This window comes from Tribolium castaneum, chromosome 1 (genome assembly GCF_031307605.1).
Source record: "Tribolium castaneum strain GA2 chromosome 1, icTriCast1.1, whole genome shotgun sequence".
Taxonomy (NCBI): domain Eukaryota; kingdom Metazoa; phylum Arthropoda; class Insecta; order Coleoptera; family Tenebrionidae; genus Tribolium; species Tribolium castaneum.
This window is the reverse complement of record NC_087394.1, coordinates 22010473-22036969: the sequence shown is the minus strand read 5'-3', so window position 1 is coordinate 22036969 and position 26497 is coordinate 22010473. Positions and strand designations below refer to the sequence as shown.

General features: G+C 31.5%; 4 protein-coding genes across 5 annotated transcripts; 2 read left to right on the top strand and 2 right to left on the bottom strand.

Moving 5' to 3' along the window:
- The first annotated feature begins 14 nt into the window (after positions 1-14).
- Rcd5 (Reduction in Cnn dots 5) lies at positions 15-6472 on the top strand. 2 transcript variants are annotated; one of them, XM_008192942.3, is made up of 5 exons: positions 15-215; positions 266-344; positions 397-858; positions 3997-4517; positions 6209-6472. In XM_008192942.3, the coding sequence occupies exons 1-5, from the start codon at positions 100-102 to the stop codon at positions 6411-6413; spliced, it is 1383 nt and encodes a 460-aa protein (XP_008191164.1). In that variant the 5' UTR covers positions 15-99; the 3' UTR covers positions 6414-6472. The 2 variants fall into 2 exon arrangements, with proteins under 2 accessions (XP_008191164.1, XP_967408.1); XM_962315.4 differs by having other exon boundaries at positions 266-350.
- On the bottom strand, positions 6425-7767 carry Rrp42. Its single transcript, XM_008192941.3, has 6 exons — positions 7635-7767; positions 7457-7584; positions 7212-7408; positions 6995-7160; positions 6769-6948; positions 6425-6722 (listed from the first exon to the last, which is right to left on the bottom strand). The coding sequence occupies exons 2-6, from the start codon at positions 7502-7504 to the stop codon at positions 6456-6458; spliced, it is 858 nt and encodes a 285-aa protein (XP_008191163.1). The 5' UTR covers positions 7505-7584; positions 7635-7767; the 3' UTR covers positions 6425-6455.
- Positions 7768-7864: 97 nt separating this feature from the next.
- Parp1 (Poly-(ADP-ribose) polymerase 1) lies at positions 7865-24447 on the top strand. Its single transcript, NM_001160242.1, is given in 9 exon segments — positions 7865-8040; positions 12085-12226; positions 12281-12447; positions 12500-12687; positions 12739-12952; positions 13002-13297; positions 13348-13663; positions 17383-18675; positions 24115-24447. Coding segments are annotated over 9 exon segments (2976 nt in total). The 5' UTR covers positions 7865-7932; the 3' UTR covers positions 24367-24447.
- Positions 24448-24968: 521 nt separating this feature from the next.
- Det (Deterin) lies at positions 24969-25742 on the bottom strand. Its single transcript, XM_001807653.4, has 3 exons — positions 25590-25742; positions 25435-25533; positions 24969-25384 (listed from the first exon to the last, which is right to left on the bottom strand). The coding sequence occupies exons 1-3, from the start codon at positions 25608-25610 to the stop codon at positions 25076-25078; spliced, it is 429 nt and encodes a 142-aa protein (XP_001807705.1). The 5' UTR covers positions 25611-25742; the 3' UTR covers positions 24969-25075.
- Between the last annotated feature and the right edge of the window lie 755 nt (positions 25743-26497).

The following is a 26497-nucleotide window of genomic DNA, read 5'->3' as shown; positions in this document are numbered from 1 at the left end:
TAAATTCAAAAATTATCCAAGTTATGCAACCCACAATTCAGCTAGTGACGTAAATCTCGTTATTTGGAAGTGTTTATGTTTTTGCTCGAAAAAGCCTAAATGGAGGGTTTACAAGAATCTGAAATGTTACAATCACCCAACGAAAAGTCGGAAATGTACAGCACATTGTCTCAAAGCCATTTAATTGATGCTTCAGACGTCACAAAACGTCGAAGGTAATTTGAGGTTATGTAAGTATTTGTTTGTTAACATTTTTCACCTCTAGTTCAAATCGCTCGATCAAACGCAAGAAATTTGACGACGAATTGGTGGAGTACAGTCTAGGCTTGCCCGGCATTAATACAGTAAAGGTAAAAGTTGGTCTTTAGTTTACTCCTGTAACCAATTAAATTACAGAGTAACAGAGCGCGTACACAGTCCCATTCCGACTTTTCTGTGGCTAGTCCTTCGACTCCTCCGATCGTTACAACTCCAACTGTAAGTCACACGCCTGAGTTAAAGCGAAAGCCGGCGTCTAAGACTGTAACGAGCAGTTCGCGGCGTAACAAAAAGGGGCGCCAACAGAATCAGTTTGCAACTAAAGATTTGGGCAGGTGGAAGCCTACTGACGATCTTGCGTTAATTATTGGGGTTCAGCAAACCAACGATTTGCGGACGGTGCATTTGGGTACAAAGTTTTCCTGCAAATTTACTGTGCAAGAACTACAACAGCGTTGGTATGCTTTGTTATATGACCAAGCTGTGTCCCGCGTGGCTGTGTCTGCTATGAGGAACTTGCACCCTGATATGATCGCAGCAGTGCAGGATAAGGCGCTTTGGAGTCAAGCCGAAGAGCAGATTTTAAGCACCGTAAAATCAGTAAGTTTAGCTAGTTTTGAGGGGAAAGTTACTTTTAAAAATTAGTCATAATGGGATTTGTTACAATAAATATAAGTAATTAATTAATTATTTTTTATTTTGAATATTTAAATTATTAAATAACAATTAATAGTTACCTATTTCTTAAACATGACTAAAAAGAAATTGTTTATCTGTGACTAAAAAGGCTAGGTTCAAGAGTGATGAAGTCACGAGTGGACTATTTCACGAGTAGATAAACAATCTTTATCTTCGTGTATACTATTACACCATTTTTTCTATAGCAGTATTTCAAGTTCAAGAGAAAAAAAGGTATTGTTGACCTTCAAATTGAGATGTTGTATAAAATAAATGTAAAACATTTTATCTACTCATCTACAGTTGACAAAGAAATAGTTTAATATTTGCTATAGAATTTTTTTTATAAATTTCTTGAAATTACTTTTATTTAAAAAACTTGATTATACAGGGTGCTCAAAAACTGGCGCACCAACCCAGTGGTACGTTGTTGAGAAGCATGTTTAGATCACGGGAAAAATCTTGAAAAAATTCCTAAAGTCATATTGTAAAAAATCTGGAGCTACAAACTTATTTTGTTAACTTCTTCAGTTTTCATTATTTTTTAATGTTTTTATGTTTCACACTAAGTAATCGTTCCCTAACACAACGATGAATAACTATTTTTAAATTTCCCATCAAACTTTAGCAGTTTTTTTAATTTTAAAAAAATTAAAATTCATCAAAAAAATCACAGTTTGTAGATGTGGCAACGCTGAGAATTATTTCCTAGGAAACCGTTTCAAAAATATCAAATTCTATTGCCATCGCGACTGTTAGACAACGGTGCCGCATATCATTTATTTAAAATTTGTTATTTATCAATAACTTTAATGTAAAGAATTTTTTTACTATTTTTACCTTTATTTGTAAGCAATTCTTTACTACACTCCATTGAGTTGGTGCGCTGGTTTTTGAGCACCCGGTATTCTATCATTACTTGAGTACAGTCGAACTCTGTTAAGTCAATCTTCTATAAATCGAATTTTTTTATAGTTCCATAACTACTTCGAGACTAACGACAATTTTTTTAAGTATTTTTTTGAACAAAGTTTTAACATCACTTGTCATAGATTGACATAGAAAATAATATAAAATATTTTTGAAATGTGCTATGCAATATGAATTTTTTTTGAGTTATTTTGATAACACCAATTTCTATTCGAGTTATCAAAGTTCGACTGTAGTATGAAATGAAGTCAAATACTACAAGATCCAGATGAATACAGGGTGAGAGAATGAATTGGCAATATTTTTTATGTGAATGTGTCATGATCATGATATCTAGACGAGTTAAAAACTCTTCTATCATTTTTCCAAAAGGTCCATATTTTCTTCAAAAAAATTATTACCCATTTGTTGAGAACCACTGTGTGGTTTGTGTTAGTTTATTAGTTGTTGATTTTTTGGCTTAAACGAAATGAACATAGTGGTGGAGAGAAGTTTTAAGAATTTTTAAATAATTATTAGCAACATTCATTTGTCTAGTAGGTTCTAGCTTTATGTTATGTTTTTGTAAAATTTAATATCAGAATACAAATTGAAATAGAAGAATTCTGAAGTTAATTTACCTCTGCTGTTTTGTCAATATTTTTATCATTCCAGTACAGCGGTTCCCAAAATTTGGGGCCTTAAGTTCAAAACGATTTTTTGATTAGGACGGTTTGAACTATTTTCCTTTTCACTGTTTTCCTCCTCTCTTTTGTGCAAACGAGCCGGTCGGTGTTTAATAATTAGTTTGTATACATAGCAACTATTTTCATTGTTGTTTTATATTGTTTAAATTAGAGTTCCTGTATTGGGAGAGTTGGGACACTGAATGTCAATAAAGGAACTCTAGTTTAAATTATCCGTTTCTATCACAACGAAAATAGTTCTGCACTCTTGTTTTTGTACCCATAGGCGAGTACATGTTTTAAGTTTCAATGTTTTCTTTTACAAATTTTAAGTAAATTTGCAAAACTTATTGAAAAATTACAAATACAAAAAATGTTTTATTTGTTGAGCTCTGTTACCTGTTAAAATTGACACACGTATTTCTGATACACCCTGTACACGAATGTTACTTTGAGTCGTTTTCACCAACCGACCCTTAGTCGATCTTTAAATTGTTGCTAAACCATTCCCTAACACGCTGTATAAATATTTTAAATGTAAATATGAGTAGGTTACAGAATACTTTTTTTGTTGATTATCCTAATAAATTAGACACTATACCAATTTTATTTAAATAAATGCCTGAAACATTGATACAAAATATGTGTTCATCGTTTTTAAAATGAAGTGTGGGTAAAGTTGAAGATATTCTTAAATTGATTATTTGCTGTATTGGTAAAAATACATTTTTAACATCACCTTTAAAACGATATGTATGTTTAAAAAAAGGATAACCATTTTTTGTATGTTTCAAGTGTTTCTGCCAAATCTATGGATTCTGTCAGTACTGGAGCTTTGTTTTATACTTTCATATCGACTAACACTAGCTTTTATTCACGGTCAGGTCAGGTCAGGTCAGGTCATTTTTTTCTGTTTTCTAGATGAATATTTAAAAAAGATAGATAGAATTCGCAAAGTTACAATAAAACTAGTTTCTTTCTGATATTAGCTGTTTCAAAACTATAAAAACGCCAACGTCACATTTTCTCTCAAAATTAGTTATCATAAAATTATTCATGCACTTCAAAAAAATAATAGTTAATGTAATTAATAGTTTGAATGATTTAAAAATAATTTGGTAAAATGCGACGATGGCGGTTTTATTGTTTTGAAACAGCTAATAGTTATTACTTATTTATTGTTTTTTGCCGAGAACCAGTCATAAGAAACAAGTGTTCACAAAATAAGCAGTCAAACTTCATATTTAACACAGTATTTGAATGTATTTAATTGTAATTACCGAAATTTAACTGGACTTATTAATACATATTTTTTAGCATCTAATCATATTTTTGGTAGTCGCCCGTATTTAGTTATAATTACAATAACAAAATTATTTAAAAAATATAACGATTTAACGACATTTATGATAGTAACTTTCCCCTCAGCTAATTTTTTTAATTTTACTACATGAGAGTTTTTTAGAGCGCCAACCCCACAATTGATGTATTTGCGGAGTTGCTGGCACAAAATCCTGATGTTTTTTATCCTGGAAGAACGGCAAGTGCGTTGTTTAGGCACTGGCAAACTTTGAAAATGTACCATTTGTTGCCTGATCAAATTTTGGGGCCTCTGCCAACGTCGGGACGTCCCATAATGACTTTTAACGATGCTGAAGACATTATTCAAGATTCAGAGTTGAGTGAACCTCCGGATGAGGCACTCGATCGGGAGTTGAGATTACAACAGAGGAAAAATATTAAACAAATCAGACAGTTGGAGAATGAAGTTGGTAGATGGAATGTGCTGGTTGATAGTGTTACTGGAATCTGTCCTGGGGAGTTAGATGGACAAACTCTAGCTGTGCTGAGAGGTAGAATGGTGAGGTACTTAATGAGAAGCAAAGAAATTATCATTGGAAGATGTGCCAAGGGGTATAATGTTGATATTGATCTCAGTTTGGAGGGACCTGCACATAAGGTTTCAAGACGTCAGGGAACTCTAAGGTATTTTTTGTTTGTTGTAGTTGTCTGTAAGTTAGAAGTAACTGTTTTAAATTAAATTAAATTTAACCTGTTCAATGTTTGCTCATAAAACAACGTAAGAGTACTGAGTTTTAATAAATTGAGAGAAACTTGTGATTAAAATTTTTACTAAAAACAGGGAAACAATATTAAAATTTTTCATTCCGAGCTATTTTTTTCAAAACTTTGCGCATCTGGTTTAACGGTATAAAAAGTGCAAGAGGCAATATTTTGGAAAATTCTTATTTTTTCTATAACGGGGTAAGTCCTAAAAAAATTTTAAAATAGAGGAGTGAGGAACACAATTCGACAATTTTGCGGGTGATAAAAAAATTGACTTCTTTTCATCAGCATTATCAACTTTTTAGAAAATAATATACAGTTTTTTTAACGGCAGGCGCTGTATAATTTTTATGATTTAAAAAATAAAAAAGCAAATTTATCTACAGCCAGTCTATTATTAGGTCATAATATTCCTACTAGGAGACGTCTTATGTCAATAAAACTAATAAACTAATAGGTATTATGAAAACACCATAATACCTGTAACAAAATTAAACTGCTTTTTCTACATTTATCTTTATACAGGTGGTCCAGCCCAGCTCCCGTCTTCTGTAGCTCAGTTATCATTAAAGTTGAAGTTTTGATATTTTGTAGATGTTATTTATACTCAGAACACATTTCAGGAAAATGTTTTTGATTATACAGAGTGTCTCAAAAAAGGTGTGACCGATTTTTTTTTTGGTTTTTATTTTTTTTTAGCAGTAAACCCGGAACTGATTTGAAAAGACTTTAGGGACATGTAAGAAGCTAAAAGTATTCCTATTTTAAAGATTAATTTGACAAACGTCAAATGAAAATTTTGAAAAATAATAAAAAAATATTAATTACATAATTAGTATTTAATTAATTAAATTTAAAAAATTAAATAAATTAAATTAAAATTTAAATTAATTAAAAAAAAATTAATTGATTATTAAGAATTAATATTAAATTAAATTATTTAAATAAATATAAACAGTATTAAAATTAATTAATATTTTAATTAACTAATTAAATTATTAATTAGTTACGCATAGCATAGGGATTTTTTTAACAAATTTTGACAAAATTTTAAACATTAATTAAAAAGATAAAAGCTCAAAACTGAAAAGGGTTTCACTTAAAAAAGACCCCCAAGTTGTACGTGTACGTGTAATTTCATCAGTGGGTTGAAAAAAGTTGTTTGGAAAAATACGCAAAAGCGTCTTAATGTTTTTTATGCGTATGTTATCTTTAATTTCCGATTCCTGGGCCATACATGAGGTAAAAAACATGGTTAAAATATTCTTAAAAATACAAAGAAGAAATTTACTCAAATGTTGGTATTTTAATTAACGCCCGAATGCTTTGTTGTCTCGACTTTTGTCTCCAAAAAGCAGTAGTTTTTAGAGATAAAGAAACAGTGTCGCATCGATTAAAAAAAATATTTTCCGACTTTTTATATATTTTGTACCTTCAACTGTATTCGAAACGTTTTGATAAAGGTTATAGTTATTTATGTAGTAAATATTACTAAAAATAAAATAATTTGTCTTAGACTATCTGGTAATATTTCGGATAAGTTTAATTTATACACCATGTCGTGTTAGTGCTCTTAAGTTGTGCTAACAAGAATATTTTTCATTTTTCAGATTAAGAAACACGGGTGAATTCTACTTGTCTTCTGAAGGCCGCCGTCCAATTTTCGTAGATGGACGTCCAATAACAGCCGGAAACAAAGTCAGATTGTTTGACAATGCAGTAGTTGAAATTTCTTGCCTTAGGTTCATTTTTTCTGTAAACCACGACTTGATTAGAACTATTCACGATTCACTAAGGTATAATGGACCAGCTTAATTTAAACAAAGTTTTGTAAAAAATGTATTCTTTAATAAAGTGTTACTTTAAGAATCCCACATCTTGATTTTTATTTGGATTAATTTCACTTAGTGTTTCTGTAAGCGCCTCACTTAGCCTTTGAGCCACCTTCTCACCCATCTGTAAGCACTCCAGTAAGGTTTGGGGGTGTAAAGAACCGGACCCAATTTGTAGCACTGTGCTAAATTTATCCTTTGAAACTGCTATCACAACAGCCCCCACTGAACATAATTCTTCTGCCACGTTTGGGTCTACAATACACTGCTCCCCAATTTTACACACAGTCACCTTAAAACTTTGATTAGGTAAATACAATACGAACTCAATTTTTTACCATAATGGGGGCTGCTGTAACATCAAGCTTCTGACAGTCGTGCAATTCATCAGAAACTTCCATATCTACGTTATTTCCATCAACTGTAACTGACTTAACCAGCGGTATTCTAGTGTCCCAAAGGGCAGCTTTCACAGCTATTGAAACAGCGTCGTATAAATTACCACCACATTCCAACAACTAAAAAAACATTATTTTTTGCTTTGTAAGTGGTGAAAGCACATACAAGGATGTCCACAAATATTTTCCAGCATTTGTGACCTTTCAGAATACACAATTTAGTTAAATCAAACACCTCAGGCGATTTGTAAGCTGCAGACAAGCTGTTTGATATCTCAATAGCTAAATCTTCACCGCCTCTGCCTTCAAAATCCGGAGTTGCATTTGCAGAACTACAACAATGCCATAAAGACACTAAAATTGATGGTTTAGGTATAAAATACCAGTCCACAAAAAATTCCAATTTTCCTTCTTTAGGTCTTTCAGGGTACGGTACATCCACTTCAATTTTGACTGCAACCAGAACGTCTGTGTTTGCTAAACGTAGTCTAGCAGAACCGAAAGCATGTGAGACTATATTAGTTTCAAGTTCGATGGGTCTGTAGTCTTCACGTTCGCGTCCATCAACCCGAAAATTCTCCTACAAGTGATTTTGTTACAGTGAATGATTTATTTATTATGGGCTTACTTCTACTCCGTGCAAGACAAAGGTCTTTTCAGCCTCACACAATGCCATTACGCGAATTTTTAAAATAACAAATAAGTGTGTCTTGCAAGTGTGTTTTCAACATTTCATGATCAAACATAACCTCAAAACTGGGCATATGGAAATTTCTTAAGGGGGAATTTGGCGACCGCATTATTACCTTAAACTTGTTCGTACTCTACACCGACATCACAAATATTTGTCAATTGTTCATTTTGAAAATTTCCCGGAAGAAATCATTCAATTTTCTAATTTAAAAATTTGGCGGGTTGCTCAGGTCGCGCAACGTAACAGATGTAGTTTTACTAAATAAGAACCTTGTTTTTAGAAATTTTTAGGACTTGTGGTTGGTCACATGTTTTGTTATTGCGCATTTTCCCGGTATTTTCAGCACCGCTGTTTTAGGTTGTGTGTTTGATTGTTGTGTAAAAGTGGTTGTTTACGCAAAATAAGTAAAAATGGATCTGCCATACCGGGCAGAATATGCGAAAAGTGGAAGGTCAAATTGTCGTGGGTGTAAATCACCCATTGGACAAGGTACCGTGCGACTGGCGGTCATGGTCCAGGTAACAATCTTGACAAACGTACCTTTTATTTTTAAAGATACGAGTTTTGATACTTGGAAAAGCTGTTCCTGACTAATTTTGTTAGTAATCAAAAATTGGAACTATAATTTTGTGATGTAAGACGTCATGAATGTATGTAACTTTTACGTCTGTGCTTTTGCTAAGCCAAAACAAGTTTAAACTTGTTGACCAGCTGTTGTAATCGATTCTATCAGTCTGGAAAAACTTAACGGGTATTTTATATTTTACCATCGATTGTGCTATGAAAGGTATTTACGAGGGTATTTATTTCGTAGATGAACCTTTTACTTTTACAACAGTAGCCTAAAAATGTTAAACAAATTGCATATTTTGTCTATTCTCAGTTTCATTGATTCATTAAATCATTACTGTACATAATTTATTTTATTACACATTAATAAGATACCTACAGACACAGCTACAGATTTTCATTAAAATACAAGTTTGAAATTTGTGACCAATAGGAATACAATATGCCAATCACATGACAACTTGTGACCAATGGGAATTGGTAATGCGATAGAGTGTCTGACACACAGAATAACATTTGAAACTGTAAATACTGTGATGTGATGACAGTTCAAACTAGTTTGCATTTAAAATCACTGAAAATTCAGGTGAAAATATGCAGAAAGTGACAGGAAATGGAAAATTTAACGCTACCAGGAATAATTGAAAAAACCACAAAGCGTTTATTACATAAAAATGACCAAAACTTACGACTTATTCTGCTTCTGATTTCGGGATTATTGACAAAAAAGGTTGGCAGGTTTTTCAAAAATGACTAAATTGTTTATTTTATTTTTGATTTTTTACAGTTCTGTCTTGTTTGTTGTAAACATCTCTCTCATATAATTTATTACGTACAGGGTGATTTTTTTTTAAAATGACAAGTGATGTAGAATTATTATTTATGGCCCAATTTCTAAAACAAAACAAAATAATGAAATGGCTTTTAATAGTTTTAATGTAGTATAAGCTACTAGCCTACTAGTGTTTTATTTTATTATTTAGTGTTATATTCATTTTTCCTATTTTAGTTGGAACTCATGTATTTTTCAATTCATAATTTGGAAGATATTACTTTTTTCAATACAAACGTATGTACTCGTAATATCAATTCGAAATGTACGGAGGAACTTCTTGGACACATCTTGGATAAAAGGGGTGTTATTCTTCAATTTCGATTAGTTTATGTCGCATGCGGCATATTTCGAATTAATCTTGTACGAAAAGCAATTTTCACAATTTTTTTTATTTAATTTTAAACATGACTGTAATAAACAACAAGAGAAAGAAATTGGTGATAAATCTACAGAAACCCAAAATAACCCAGTTTTTTCTCCAAAGAGGCAAAAAACAAGCAATAAAATAAAATAAAGTGATGGCTGAAACTTCAAAAAGAGACCTTTTCGACAAAGAAAGTGTAAAATGAAATATTGGCCTCATTGGTGATGTTCGTAAAATGCTTTTTTGTCTCGTTTTTTGTATTCCATTATTATAAACTATAAGATTAATTAACTTACATAACTCCATATGTTTTCGAATCTTGCTTAACCACAAAAGGAGCACTTTTTTCTTTTACTTAACTACATAGTAAAGTTGAATAAAGTTTATCTTTTATTATTCCGAAAAACACTTAAAATCTCCACATTTTTAGTGAATTTAACTCATTCGTTAAAAATTTGGAGTGGATTTAAAGCTAGTGTTACTTCGGCTATTGCTCTCGATATTGTGGTTTGTGATAAAAATATTACTACCATCAGGTGGTGGAGGACTTCCTAAGCCAAAACGGTGTAAATGGGTTTTGCCCCAAATAATAAATACGTTTTCTTGACTGCTCTTTCTAGTTGAAACACAAATATTTCTTCATCATTTGCCATCTTTCAAATTTTAATTTTCGTAATTTAAATTCACTCATTGTTTAATATGGTCATTACTCATTACCTAGCACCATCCATTAATTCTCATGCGACTTATAAACTCGCTCGCAATTTGTGCGCCCGACATGAAACCGTACGAATTTCAAGAATACAATAATATTTGTGTGGAAATTACAATATCTCGCATTTAAGGTACACCGCTCGAAATTGAAGAATTCACTCCCAGATTTTTAAGTTTTTTTTTTTGGTCTTCACTTAAAAAATAAAAACGAGAATTACAAATTTCTGTTTTTTTCTGTAATTCAAAAACATACAATTCACATTTTTTCAGATACTTGTTTAGCATAAAAATGCGCAATTTTGACCTAATTTAACCGAATTAGTTCCTTGTTGTTTAAGAAATTATAAAATTTGAAAATAATAAGAGTCAACAAAATCCAGTTACATGGTGTCAATAAAAACTAAAACTATACACATTATTTACATACATAATTTTGTTATTAGGGTCACTTAGTATTAAGTGTTTGGTAATGAAGAAAACTACTTATTTTTTTTGTTACATGTTGTCTTATTTCAAATAATTATTCTAAGGCTTAGTCCAATTTTATTTTGATAAAATAAATGTACATATAAATGTCTCAGGCACTTAAACAATTGTTAAAAAATTTATAGGTAAGAATGTGAGGGCTTTTTTTTTGTTTAATTCATACAGTTTCGTTATAGTAGTTATTGGTATTTATTGGTATAAGTGTTTTAGAAAGTATTTTATCCATACGAGGGCGTCAACCTGAATGCAATACAACGTTTTATCCACAATCATCACATTAACAAAATGGAATTAATCGAAGTTAAATTAGAAATATTCGTATTCGTAACATGAAACTTGGCAGGCTTTGTCTGGTTGTCATAATTACTAGTCGCTATGGCAATAGTGGATAATAGGTCACTTTATAAGCTTCAGAAGTGTTTATAAAAGTCTAATTATAATGTGATTGTGGATAAAAATATTTATGAGATAAAAAAAATTTAAACTAAAGACTTAATGGCAATACAATTTTAATAAAAGGTTCCACATCATGTTTCCAGGCAGCGGATACTGGCGATCGTGTAATGTCGACCTTCATTATGCGCTTTGAAGGTTACGTAAGCTACAAAAGAATATGTGAATTTATCTGTTATTTCTATTGAATTGATCGGATTACAAATGTGTATTTCTGATATAAAAATTATGGTTAAAGTTTAAATGGGACAGATTTTAAAGAATAGAAAGTAGTTTCTGTCAACATGTTTAGAAATCTTATACAATTAACTTGATTTTGTTAAGAAATAAATTATGCTGCAGGAAAGCATAATATTAAAAAGTAATTAAAAATGACAATCATTAAAGTTTATTTGGTATAATTCATTATATTCTGGCAGTGTTGGGCAAAATGTAATCTAATCTAATGTAATTTGTAATTCGATTACTTTGTAACAGATTACTTAAATACAGAGTAATCTGATTACTTTATTTAATTACATTAAACATATTAGTAATTTATTTCTTGAGGAAAGCCTAGATACCAATTTTCATGGCTAACTTAAAAAATGTCGAATTTTTATTTTGCACCTTCTTAGGGGTGGAATTTTCAAAACGTCCAAAACATGAGTTTTTTATCTTTAATCGAAACCTCAAACACCAATTTTTATAAATATACCTAATTTAAAACAATTACTAATTTTTATACAATTTTTGACCTCTATTTAACCACCCTCCTCTCTTCAGGGTGAAATTTATAAAAAAAAAACTGCACACGTGTTTCTTAATTTTTCAGCCAAGATTCCACAGTTTTATTGTATATGCATATTTGACGGATTTTCTGGAATTCAAACTTAAATACCCCATTTAACCTCCTTAGGGGATGATTTTCTAAAATAATCTGGTATAACTTATAATGTAATTAATTACGAAGTAATCGATACTTTTCAATTGAATTAATATGTAATTTGTTACAGCTAATAAAAAAGTAATTCCAATTACAGTGTAATTAAATAAAAAGTAATGAGATTACAATGTAACTTTGAATTCTGGTAATAAACCAGAGAATGATTAAAAAAGATTTTTGGTCTTATAGAAATTGCCAATGTTTAAATTTTGCAGTCTCCTTTCCACGATGGAATGATGCCAAACTGGCATCATCTCCACTGTTTTTTCAACAAACAACGCCCCAAATCAGAAGACGACATTTACCACTTTGAAACTTTACGACTTGAAGACCAGGAGATTATTAGAGAAAAGTTGTGTAAGTTTTTGCTGTTCCCCTAATCTCAAAAAAATTAACAACGAACTGTTGCAGCAAATATGGGGTCAATCATAGTACCCGAGAAAAAAGGCAAAGGTAAAAAGAGAGACGCAACAGCCATTGCTCAGAAAAATGCCGCTCTTAAAGACTTCAAAATAGAATATGCCAAGTCAGGTAGAGCTGCTTGCAGAGGCTGTGAACAGAAAATATTGAAAGACGAGGTTCTACTCCATTTATTTTGAAACATATGGTTGTAAATAAAGTGTTTTTTAGATAAGAATTTCCAAAAAAGATTTTGAAACTGATATTGGTAAGAAATATGGAGGACAGGATATGTGGCACCACGTGACTTGCTTTGCACAGTTAAGGGCCGAATTGGGGTATTTTGAGTCCGCAGACCAACTGCCTGGCTTCAAGTCGTTGAAAAAAGAGGATCAGGCTGAAACTAAAAAAGCATTGCCGTTAGGTTTTGCCATAATTTGCCTGTCGTTGTTTTAACAACATGTTCTTAGTGCCATCAAGCAAGAAGACGTTCCAGATGTTAAAAAAGTTAAAAAAGAAGAGGACGTTGTTGATGGTTTTACAGAAGAACAGTCAAAATTGTACAAGGAACAAACTGAACTTATCTTTAAACACAGAGATCAGTTGGAGAAGAATCTCAGTAAGGAAGAACTTGCTATGTTGTTGCAACATAACGATCAAGAAGTTCCACCGGGCAAAGACAGAGTTTGTTTCATTTTTTTTAAGTTTTTTTTTATTAAGGGAAAATGTTTAGGTTTTGGATCGTCTGGCTGACATTATGACTTTTGGTGCCTTGGTTCCATGCTCCGTTTGTAAGCACGGACAGTTAGTTTTTGAGAAATTTGGTTACATTTGTAAGGGAAACTTGACTGAATATACAAAGTGTCGCACCCAAGTTAAGGAGCCGCCTCGTAAGCCGTTTAAAGTGCCCGCGGAATTGAAACAATACCCGTTTTTGAAAAAGTATAAATACGTGCCCAGAACCCGTGTGGTGAAAAATGCGCCTCCCTCCTACTCTGTGAAAAAAGAAGAGGGCGAGGAAAATGCCGAGTAAGTTTTGTTGTTTGTTAGCTTACATTATTCACACTACTTTGTTTTAGACCAAAAGTGAAAAGAGAGGCCCCAGCGCTGTATAATATGGAGTTCGTCATTTTGGGACAACCTGATATGGGAAAAGAAGAACTAAAAAGACGGATTGTTAAGTTGGGGGGTAAAGTCGTTACCAAAATCAGTGGAACTGTGATGGCTGTGTTTGCTTCAAAGGCTGATGTTGAGAAAATGGGAGCTAGGATGAAAGTGGTTCAAGAGGAAAAAATCCATGTAGTTTCTGAGGATTTCATCGAAGAAGCGCCGCAACATAAGGGGAAAATTCCAGAACTCGTTATTTCGAAAAGTATCTGCGACTGGGGGTCAGATGTAAGTTTGTCAGAACTTATTTAAATGCCTTATTTATTTATACTCGTATTTATAATTACGTCAACGTTTAATCGTTTTTTAACTAGACTAAATTGGACTAAGGCTAGGTTTCTAGTATCTTAGTTGCTAAGGTAGTGCATATCTGATTGGCGATGTTATGTTTAACAGAGGTTTAAATTTATCTCTCCGTTAAATATGTTTCCAGAAACTGGGCCTTAGTAACCCTACTATTTTGAAATATGTATTTTAAAGTCATTTTTGAAGAAGTTTGTAGGGTCTCGAGTGCTCACGTTTATTGAAAACAGATTTTTAAGTAAATTCCTTTGTTGAACTTGAATCCGGACATCGTTTGTTGATTTGGAACTGATTCACTTTGAAAGAGATTTTTGTGAAAGAAAAATTAAAAAAAATACTAAAATTGGGCAATATTTGTGTTTAAAATTTACAGCCACGATTAAAAGGAATGCACCTCAAAACCGCAGCCACAAATCATTTCGATTTGTTACAGTTAATGATTATAAAGTAGCTTGATATTTTGAAGCTAAGTTTGTAAACTAACCGGTTTGTTGAAATTTTGACCTAAAAGAATTTATTCAGACTTTTTGTATTTGGCCCATGTCATTCTTTTTGATCGTGACTGTACATCCACATACATCATATCTTCTACCTAAATAAAAGCAGAAACTGCTTTTTTACAAGTCTTAGTTTTGATAAATGACAACTAAGAAAATTACAGTAAAGTCTAATCTTTGTGTACTGAAACTTTCGAGATTGTAGTTTGTTTTTAATTTACAAGATAGATCTCTACAGAATTGAGCTGAAATTTAGCTGATTGTTCAAATAAATTTTTGGTGGTAAAATACTTTCCATAAATGTGTAATAAATACAATATTACAGTTTAAAATTGTTGCATTCTCTTAGTTTGCTGTAATTTTTTTGCAAATATTTTGATGGTTAAACATAATAAAAGTTAAAATCAATTTTGTTTAATTACTATTTCTATATTTATATTATTTTTGTCGCAAAATCTTTCTCACTTTAAAGCGTTCATTTTTTTTTCAGAAGAACAAATTTGATAATGCTAGACTTGTCGTTCTTTATTGAAGTTATTTGAGTTAGCAGCTCAATGTTTTTAAGTAGATAAAATTATCAATACATAATTGTGTTATCAAATTCCGTGAAAATTTATTTGCTACTAGTACATTATTGATAATTGGATAGTACGGATTTTTATTACGCATTATTCGAAAATATTTGCAAACTTTCTGTACAGTTATGATTAATTACGTAATTTTAACCATTTTCAAGCGATTTTGGTCGTAAATTAACTATTGTAACTCCAAAAAAATGTTTGTAAAATTAAACATTTATTTTTCTGTTATCAATCTAATTTATTAAAATTAGATTTATTAAAAAATTTTAATCGCTTAGATCTTTTTATTGAATAAAGTGCAGAACCAAGGTACAACAAAAGTCAAATTCTTTTAAGTTATACAAATAAACAAAGTAAAAAGAAAAAGAAGAACATGAATGACTTATTCTACAATAATTGGGTTGTGACTGATTTTAAAAATGGATTTTCATTCAGTAGAATACATGGTATTCAAAAAATTTAGGGCCTTTTTTACATAAAGTCAACTAATTTTACAAAAAAAAAATGCAAAAAATAAGGAATGAATTGTGGTTTTTTTACCTCTAAACTCTTAACAAACTCAATATTTCGAGAGATTTTGTGAGAATTTTTAAACTTAAAATCGCAAGAGCAGAGATCTAAAACTACCATTTTTGCTTATTTTATTATAAATTTATAATTTTCTGTAAGTATTGTTTGTCAAAAACAGAAAACTTATACCTAAATTTAGTTTCTTTCTTACGAAAGAGACTAGATTAGAGGAACACTCTAATTGTTTAGTTTACAAACATTTCGTCAACTAATTACAAATTTCAAAAATTTTATCTGGATTTTATTGTTTTTCTCTGTTTTGTTCAACTTGGAGGGTTTTTCACTGAAAATTTTAAATAAAAATTGCTAAATTATTATACTGCCTTTTATTGTTTTTACATATTTGTTCCACTCGCTTTAAAGCGTTTGAAAATTTAATTATTAAAAGAAACATTCGATTGTTTTCATCTTATTCGGGTTTTTCATAATTTCGAGAGATTTATTTTAATTTGTTATTCCTGTTAATTTACAGAATTTTCCACCGTAATACACATTACGTCATTAGTTTTGAAAGATTTACCAAAACAGGTCTCTGAATTTCATATTCAATCAACTCTTCGCTACTTACCCCTATTTTGATGTACGAGTACTATTTGGTGTTTTTTATAGAGGAAATTAATAAATACATAAGTAGTAAATTATAACCAGAAAATTTACTTCTGTAAAAAATTCCAAAATCAGTCAGAAAGTCGCAAAATTAGATCTGGTTTGCGTTTTTCACCGTGTAATTTACAATTTTTTTAAAATTTCATCTTAACGAAAAAATTGCATCGGAATTTGTTTTTTTGTGTAAATTAATTGATTCTAATTCGATATTACACTAATTCGAATAAAGTTTCCATTTACTTAGAGCAATTAAAAATAAATACAAATTAAAATATTAAATATTTCGTAAATCGGTTCTTATTTTGGTAGCAATATTTTACAATAGTAATTGTAACTAGCAAGCTAAGTCTAACTATTAATTAATTCTGGGCTCTAGTGAACTTTTTGGCCATCCTAAAAGTACATTAAATTCTTAAAAAAACTGATTTGTAAATGTCTGGATTTAAGATAATACAGGGTGTCTCAACTAAAACTTTCGAGCTCAATATTCGCCTGTGGAAAGTGTCGTTGGACTTTTTGTGAAATGTTATTTATGAAATTTAAAGTTCAAAGAATCGTCAATAATTTGAAGACACAGTAAGCGTACCTGAACTAAATCGAATAAGGACAAAACACGTCACTGGAAACGAAGCAATAGTTGGGGCTGTAATTCGAGTTTTTGAAGAGAATCCAATCAGCAGTGTACGAATTTTTCAATTGTTGTTCAGTCTTTTAGTCCTTTTTGAAAGAATTAAAGCATCCAGTACCAAAAGTAAGTCAAAAATATTGTTTTTTAACTTTATATGGTTGAGAGATAATTGTGAAATGTCCCTAGCGTGACAGTTACGTTTCTGCGAGTAGGATTGACGAAAATTCAATTATAGTGCTCATTTGTCTCATAGAGATCTACGCTTATACATCTGTATCCACGTTTAACAGTTTGTTTTTTTATTTTTCTCGTGAAACAGACGTCTTCCACGAACGAGTTTTTTCTGACAGTATTTTTTACTGAGGAGAAATTTTTTAATATAAGTCTTAAAATGCTTAACATTTTAAAAAGGCATGTAAAATTACGTTTTTAAGACTTGAGTTGTTGCATTAATTGGATTTTAATCTTTATCTTCTAAAATATCTGCGTTTTAAATTTCATAAAAATCCGTTGACAAATATCTAAGATATCAGGCTCGAAAGTCTTAGCTGAGACACCCTGTATAATATTGGAGTGTTCAGCTCTTACCTATACATACCTATTTTGTTACTATATTTTTCCTTCGATTATGTCTATGAAAAAAATCGTTAAAAAACGATTATGAAAACATAATCATTATTTAAGGAACATTATACTTCTTTCTATTGATGGCTTCGATTTGTTAAATATCTAAATAATAATGTACTCTTATTTTTCCTTCAGCCCACCACTCGTCTTCCTCCTGAACGATCCAGCAGCAAATCGAAATCTGGCAGTATCTACACCAAGTCAATGCCAAGCAAAGTCAAACTGACCGTGAAAGGTGGTTCAGCTGTGGATCCAGACTCCGGTCTGGAGCACAAAGCTCACGTATACACGACCGAACACAACAAATACTTTGCTGTATTGAGCAAAACGGATATACAAACCAACAAGAACAGTTACTACAAGCTCCAATTACTGGAGGCCGATGCCGGTAACAAATACTGGATTTTCCGATCATGGGGTCGCATTGGTACTACCATCGGTGGCAATAAATTGGAACAGTTCTATCATCTCCATGATGCATTGCTCGAATTCCATAAACAATATGAGGAAAAAACAGGAAACAGGTGGGAGAATCGGTTTGAATTCCAGAAAATCCCCGGACTTTTTTGCCCTGTGGATGTCGATTTTGGGGATGTTGATGAGGATCAGAGTAAGAGCATGGATATAACGGATTCGGCGTCGACGTTGCCACTTCCCATCCAAAACTTGATTCGGAAGATTTTTGATGTGAAAGCGATGCAGAAACTCATGCTGGAGTTTGAGTTAGATACTGAGAAAATGCCGCTAGGGAAGTTGAGCAAAAAGCAGATTTCGAAGGCCTATGCCGTTCTGGCTGAGCTGCAACAGCTCGTGGACACGGGCGGAGCTGAGGCCATGTTGGTAGATGCCTCGAATCGGTTCTACACTTTCATTCCACACTCGTTCGGAGTGGACAATCCTCCGACACTCAATGATGCGGAAACAATTAAGAAGAAAATCGAGATGTTGGATAGTTTGATGGAGCTGGAAATAGCATACAACTTGATGAAATCGAGCGGTTCGGAGCACACCGTTGACAGTTACTACAAACAATTGAATACAGAAATTGATGTTTTGAAAACTGATAGTGAAGAATACAAAATCATACAAGAGTATGTGACAAATACGCATGCCGCTACTCATGGCGGTTATTCTCTCAACATTAAAAACGTCTTCACTATTAAGCGCCAAGGGGAGGATAAGAGATTCAGACCGTTTAAGAAACTACACAATCACAAGTTATTGTGGCACGGTTCACGTACCACCAACTTTGCGGGGATTTTGTCCCAAGGGTTGCGCATTGCGCCGCCGGAAGCTCCCGTTACTGGGTACATGTTCGGTAAAGGTATCTACTTTGCCGACATGGTGTCCAAGTCGGCCAATTACTGTTGTACTTCGGTTCAGAATCCGACCGGATTGTTGCTGCTGTGTGATGTTGCGCTGGGAAATGTAAGTATTTGTTACGGTGCACTAAAATTAGAAGGTGAATCGAGATTCATAAACACTACAAAAAAATTCTTAGAAAAAATTTGTTTTAAATTCATTTACATACATTTACTATTTGTTTGGAAAAAATTCGAATGTATTCTTTGAATTCTTGTATGCTGAGAATGACGTGACATAAGATATAAAACGTGAGAAAAAAATTAAACACTAGTTTATGTCCATATTTTTAAAACAATACAAATACGGTTGGTCATACAGAAAAAAGTACAAAAAACAAAGTTGTAGAGAACATTATTATTTTTAGAAAGATGTCAAAATGCATTTTTAATAACGGTTTCGTTTTCGATAAATTTGCAGTAACCGAGTATCTAAGTATGTTTTATGGAGGCTACACTCTATACGTCTTTTTCTTTTTCATTATAGCTAAAATTTCATTCTTTAGGCACATTTACAAAGAATTTAACGCTAAGAAACTGCACGGCTTTTACTCGACAATACAAAACCGGTACAACACATTAACACAACACATACTGGGTGTCTGAATTGGCGAAGTCCGAGTTCAGAGCATTGTAGAGATCACTTCAGCAGTCTACAGGATGCTCAAAAACTGGCGCACCAACTCAGTGGTACGTTATTGAGAAGCAAGTGCAGATTACGGGAAAAATGTTGAAAAATTCCTAAAGTTATATTTTTTAAAAACCTGGAGCTACAAACTTATTGTGTTAACTTCTTTAGTTTTCATTATTTTTTTATGTTTCATACCAGGTAATCGTTCCGTAACAAAACGATGAATAATTATTTTAAAATTTACTATCAGATTTTAGCAGTTTTTTTAATTTAAAAAAATTAAAATTCATCCAAAAAATCACAATGTGTAGATGTGCCAACACTGGGAATTATTTCCTAGGAAACCGTTTCAAAAATAATTTATTTTTATTCGAAAGTAAAATTACCGTTGGGGGCGCCACTGAGCTAGGTCGAAAACAGTAACCATAAATGGCGGGAAAATGTTTATTCGGATATTTTGAGTGTTGTACGAATTTTGGGGCTTCACAATTATTACATTGCCTATGCGGAATGACTATTGTACCTTTGGTGCAAGAAACTTATGTTGACAAATGAGAGATGAGGAGGAAAACACGAATAACGAATGACTATTTGGTTCACTTTCTTTATTGGAAAATTATTACAAAGACATTGAAAAGCCTACCTTTTGGCATAATTTACGTTTAAATGTATCAGCAGTTGTTAATCTTTATTGTAGTTTTGTAGATTTACCGCAGCATTTCATGATTTTTTCAGTGGAAAATTCTAACCTAAAATTCACACACTTCACACTTCACTTATTGGTTTCTTGAGCCAAACTTTGTGTTCGCTGTGATCTATTACTTATAATCTTTAATTAGACAACTGTTTGATAACACTTCGTAATCAAAATTTAAATATTTTTCACTTTTTATCCACTTTCAAGTTCCAACAATAAACACTTTATACCACGAAAAACTACAGAACCAAAGTCAACGCTAGTATTTACCACCACGTACTTTTAAAGTAATTCTTTCTATTGTAAGTAATTAACACTATACACGCAAAATTGTTGAACAATTCATTAAATGTCAGTTAAATGTGGCATTACGAAAATTTCTTTACTGTTTTCGACATAGTTCAAAAGTCATCACCAGAGGGCGTCTAGTTAATTTTATTTCCGAATTGTTGCTCAAATTCTATTGCGATCATGACTGTTAGACAACGTTGCCACATATCATTTACCTAAAATTAGTTATTTATCAATAACTTTAATACAAAAAATTTGTTTACTATTTTTACCTTTATATGTAACCACTTCTCTACCACACACCATTGAGTTGGTGCGCCAGTTTTTGAGCACGCTGTATATAGAAAAAAAAATAAGATTCGGGGATTTCCCATAGAAGTACAAAGAATAATAATGTAAAACATTTTCTAAAAAATTAGCTTTATTTTAGAGTAAAAAGTTCTTAAATTTTTGTAACTTGCGGTTTCATATTTAAGAAAAATTACAAAAATCTAACCTTTTTTTACTCCAAAATAAAGCCAATTTTTCGAGAAATTGTTTTACATTATTATCTACAATCAACAACACCATATGTAACAATGACTCCTCCCTATAAGCTCTGAACTCGAAATTCGCCAATTTTGAAACACCCTGTATGATATTACTTTTCATAGTTCTGCAAATTTTCTTTAAAACGTAGCAATATCCTTAACTTTTTTCGATCACTATGTAGTGACTGTTTCAGAAATTTTCATAGTTAATGTTAACCTTAATAACTTAATAAACTTTTTTCTTACCTGCATAGAGCGTTTTTCAAAATTCGTCGCCTGCGTAGACCTTTGTCATCAGTTGAATGTCTACATATAATTAATTGAATCACTGTTATTAATATGCTTTATTAAACGTTTGAAAACTGAAAAACGACAATATATCGGGTGTGTCAAATGTTGTGGATAAGCTCTTGAGAGTAGATGCTAGTGGTCTTATTGACCGCTACATAAATAAAAAAAAACTCATTGCTCTTTATTTATGTTTCAGCAGCTATGCAAACATTGCATACTTTAATTAGAAATTTTAGGAAAAACAGATCTGCTTTGTTTTCAATGATTTATTTTCATGTTTAATTGATATATTATCTAATTTTTCAAAAAGAATTGCAGAAAAACATTTTCTTTGGTTTTTAAAATGAGTTAAAAACACCATTTTAAAAGTGTAGCAACATTTGTGGCAACATTTAGTAATGTTACCATACTAGTAATACTTTTGCTTAATATTTTTCTAAGCTTGTTATTGATTTCAGCCAAATGAAAGGTTTTGTGATTTTTTATCGAAAATAGTGTTCTGTATAGCTCTATCTAGCACGATCTAGCTGCTCTTAAGAGCCTAAACGCGACTCTAGAAGACACACTCGATATTAAAAAAACTTAGTCATTTTAATAGTTTTCTTCTAATACCACGTTACCAAATGTGAAATTTTCTGTTTAATTTTGACGTGATACAATTACTATCACTTACTATGGTCACTTATTACGTAAATTGTATCTTAAAAATGAAAAATAAAACTCGCATAATTTGCAAAACGTGTTTGCTGCGCTCACTTGTTTTGCCAAAGATTATGCCCGTTAAACATTTTGGGTCTATTCATAAATGAAATAACTATTACATTTTTTCGAGATTTAATTTTTTATAATGGTACAATATCATGCGATCATTCGAAATTATAATTAGAGTAGGCGGTTTTGTGTCTTTGTGATTCATAAACTAATACAAACTGAGATAAAAAAATATTCTAATTGAATATTACCGTTCAAAACATCATTATTGGGCCCTTCATCTTGATTAATTATCACAATCGGCCTTTTCTTCCAAGTTAAAAAACCGATAAAGCCTACTCTAATTATAAAATTAAATCATTACTTGGTATAATAACTCATTGAATGAAAAAAATTGAAGAGTTTGTTGCTGAAAATAGTTCCTACTCTCCTGCTGTAGTCCGGTCAAATCTGGTGAACTAAAAGGTCTGTTTAATAATTTAAAATCTCTCCGACAAGCTTGGGGTAAATTTGAAGAAAAGATGGTGACACATGTCGTAAAATAAGGCGTATTATGAAATCATTTTGTAAGACTGGGCAAATTGTAATTGAATGAATATTTTTTTTTATCTATTATAAAACGCCTAACAAGTTTTCGTCTTACTATAAAATGTTTTAAATTTTGTCAATTTGAAAAATGACTGATTATATTCACAAAAGTACAATTAGACATTATAAAATACCTCTTATAGTCTTCTCACTAATTTGTTTTCCAAAAAATAACAGTTTCTTCAACATTTTACGAGTACCTGAAAGTATCTTCCACTAAAATATTTCCATTTTCTAAATTTAACAATAATATTTAAACTATCGACAAAGGTTTAACGAGCTTGAAATAGCTTTCTGAACTGCATATTATTAGAAATTATAAAATCGCATTTGTCGAAATTTAACATTGTAATTGTAATTTTTTTGTAATATAACGACGTATTTTGTTACAAATAGACCCCTTAATTCCCTATACTTTAGGCTTTCCATTGTTTTTTTTTGTTAATTGAAATTTGTACTATTTCTGGGAAATTTCCACTATTTTTATAAATTTTTTCACTATCCATTATATCGACATTAAAATCCACAAACTAAAAATATTTTTATTGTACGTAGGGTGCTGTAGACAGGGTGGTGAACCAGTTACATTTTTTTAAATGGAACACCTTATATATTTTTACATAATTAGATTCTACGCAAAAAAATAATGTAACTTTATATAAACTATTATGGGTCTATCTCTTTTCGTTTCTGAATTATTCACTTTTTAGTTATAAAAAAGACCAATTTTTGAAAAATTACTGGGAAGTCGCGTATAAATATTTTCCAAAAAAATTGCAATAGAAAAATTTAGAATACCTGGTAGTTTTAGCAAATAGACGATTTTGAGTTAAAGCACACAAATAATATACTGAGTGTGCCAAAACTCAAAAAGTTAAATTTTTTTCAAATGGAACACCATGTACTTTTTTTTTTATGTATCGATAGCAATTTTGATAAGCTTTCTAACGATATGTGGTTTGAATGGCAAATTTAAAATATTTTTCGAGATTTTTCAAAAAAAATATTTTATTACAAGAAAATTTGTTATCCTAGATAATCTGATAAGTCAAATGGTAATTTATTTTTTTTAATGAACTAATGTGACCAATTACCTTAGTCATCTAATTAATAACTGATACATAAATGAATTTTTTTCATGAAGAATTAATAATAAAATAATTAAAATAAATAAAGAAATACATGGCGTTCCATTAAAAAAAATGTAAATAATTAACTTTTTGCTTTTTGGTACACCCTGTACATTACCTGTTTGTTTCAAGTAACAGTCGACTATTTGCTAAGACTACAAGATATTCTGAGATTTCCTGTTTCAAATTTTTCAGAAAATATTCATAGGCGACTTCGCAGTAATTTTTTAAAAATTGGTATTTTTTATAACGAAAAGTTGAATAATTCCCAAACGAAAAGAGATATACCCATAATAGTTTATATAAAGTTATATTATTTTTTTGTGTAGAATCCAGTTATGTAAAAATATATAGGGTGTTCCATTTAAAAAAACATAACTTTGGTTTACCACCCTGTATACAACACTCTGTGCATAATAAAAATATATTTAATTTGTGCATAGCTATATTTCAATTACCAAAAAAGTTATAGGTCGATTACACACCCCTGGTTCGCCCTGTATATTACGAACAGTTGTAATTTCAGCAGAACTCTTGAAATGAACGTGTTTGATTTATTCGTCGTGTCAACCCCTATTTTTATTTTACTTATTTATTCGTTTAGGTGTAAGACGCACATTTTTGTTTTTTGTTTCAGACTTACGAGAGAAACCAAGCTGAGTACGTGGAAAAGTTACCAAAAGGGAAACACAGTACCAAAGGTTTGGGCAGGACTGAGCCTGACCCTAAAGCATCCAAGACCCTTGACGGAATTGAGGTGCCGCTAGGGAAGGGCGTTACTAATGATAATATGCGCTCAGCTTTGCTTTATAACGAGTATATTGTTTACGATGTGGCGCAGGTCAACGTTAAGTATTTGGTTGAAGTTGACTTCAAGTATAAATACTAAAATGTGCTTTCCAATGTTTTTAATGTTTACAAGTTTGAAATTACCAAGTTTACAATAAAAAGTGTTGCGATTACTACGAAAGATGTCTGTATTGATTTACTTCCATTTTTTCCCGTTCCTGGTACTAAAATTGTTGATTTATCACCCAGACTGCCGCTGTTGTTATCGTCTGAAGCTTTTCCACTGCCTCCATTACAGAGGTCTTCTTTACATGCCACAAAATACCACCTGTAAGTGGCGTCTTCCACAATTTCGTTCATATGTTCTGGCGTATCCTCACATCCTCTAAACATTGAAACAACTTTCCCTTGAGGTTCCTAATACATAAATATTGAATTACGTCCCCTAACTGGTGTAATAGCTTACTAATAACTCTTGCCGTTTTGTGGTACAATATTTTTTGTTACAATTTGTTGGTGTCGTTTTTTCAGGCGTATCAATACATGTCATATCAGTGTCTTGCTCACCCACTGAACACGTGTAACATTTTAAAGTTACAACAGAGTGGTAAAAGGAAGCACAGAGTATCAAAAACAACGGTACCTTCATGACTTAAAATTTCCAAATACTAGAAATCTTTAGAATGATTAAAAGATAAGGCGTTCGATAAAAATATTGATAAAATAATTTATTGTCATCAATACCAAATTAGAGATTACACTTACACAATACATGCACACCTTATTCTAACTACACCAGTTTAGAAAACCTATTTTAAAGCGCTCATCATTTGTAAAATGTCATCAACTTGTCCCTTAACATCTTCTAAACTTTCCTGCAATGCTCTATCCACAACTCTTTCAATTAATTCGTTTCTAAAGTCAATAAACTCTGACAGAGTGAGGGATTTCTCGGGCTTGTTCTTCTTGGCAAACGAGCACTTTGGCGAATGCTTGATGTGTTCTGTCCAAGGATCATCATCTTCCGCCCAACAATCTAAGGACTTGTTACACAGGAAGCATTTTACAGAGTCCGGTTCTAATGAATTTCCCACGAAAATAAAGCCCGCCTCAGCTAACTAAAACAACAATCATAACCTCTCTAGAGACTTTGTCCAACAAAAATTACCTTTGCTGCATTGCACATAACTTTGTCGCTGAAAACCCATTTTTTGAAGGTTGATTTACGATTTGCTTCAAAACAATATTCCAAATTGGTTTGAAGCACCTGAAAATTAAAAATCGTTATTAAAGAACAAAACTTAATTATTCAATTAAATTTACATCACAAAGGTTCTGTGTCATTTTTAACGGGTCTTGAAAAATAATTAAGATTTGATGGAAATTGCTGAAAAGCTCTCCAAAACACAACCAACGGTTCAACCGGGTTTAAATTTGACAATTAACAGACATGCGCATCACTTCTGTACAAAATGCCTTCTTAAATAATAATGGCGGTATATTTAAAATAAGGATGTATATTTGGTTGCCTAAAACAATTTTTGATGTGTTTTTCTGAATAAGAGAATTTTTCTATTTCTATTTTTGCATAAAAAGTTGCTATTGGACTCCTAAAACCTCATTTTAAAAATTACATTTTTCTACCCCGGTGGTTGTGAAACACGTTGTTACTTTCACATTTTGCTACTAAAGTACTACGTACTATTATTTAATAGTTCCAAAAATTCAAAAAAGTGATCTTGTTTGGTGTTTTGGAACCTTTTTGGAGCCCAAGTAGTAGAACTAGGCCTTTACCGTGTTTTATACATCACAACATAAAATATGTATTATTGATTAGTTATTTAGGAGTAGGGAGCAGCTAGGTAATGCATTGAATACTTAAATAACTTATTTCTGTTTATACAAGTTTTTGTAAAGTTTAGATATGCAAGACAATGTCATTTTACATTTTTCTTACCTTAAAAAATTACCCCTTTTGAAACACAATGTTGATAAAAATGTACGGGGTGAGTCTGCTAAAAGTATTAGTTACTAATGTGCCTATAAGTCTTTAAACGTTTTTTAAAAGAAAGTTCTTTACCTTTAAAACAGAAATTAGAAAATACTTTTTATCAATTTTCTATATAATTACAAATATTTAACAGTGAAGGCTGGACTCTGAACGATTTTCGTTTTTGAAATATAATATAAGTATACTCATGCTGCAGGTAAATGTTGTGAGTAGCGAAACT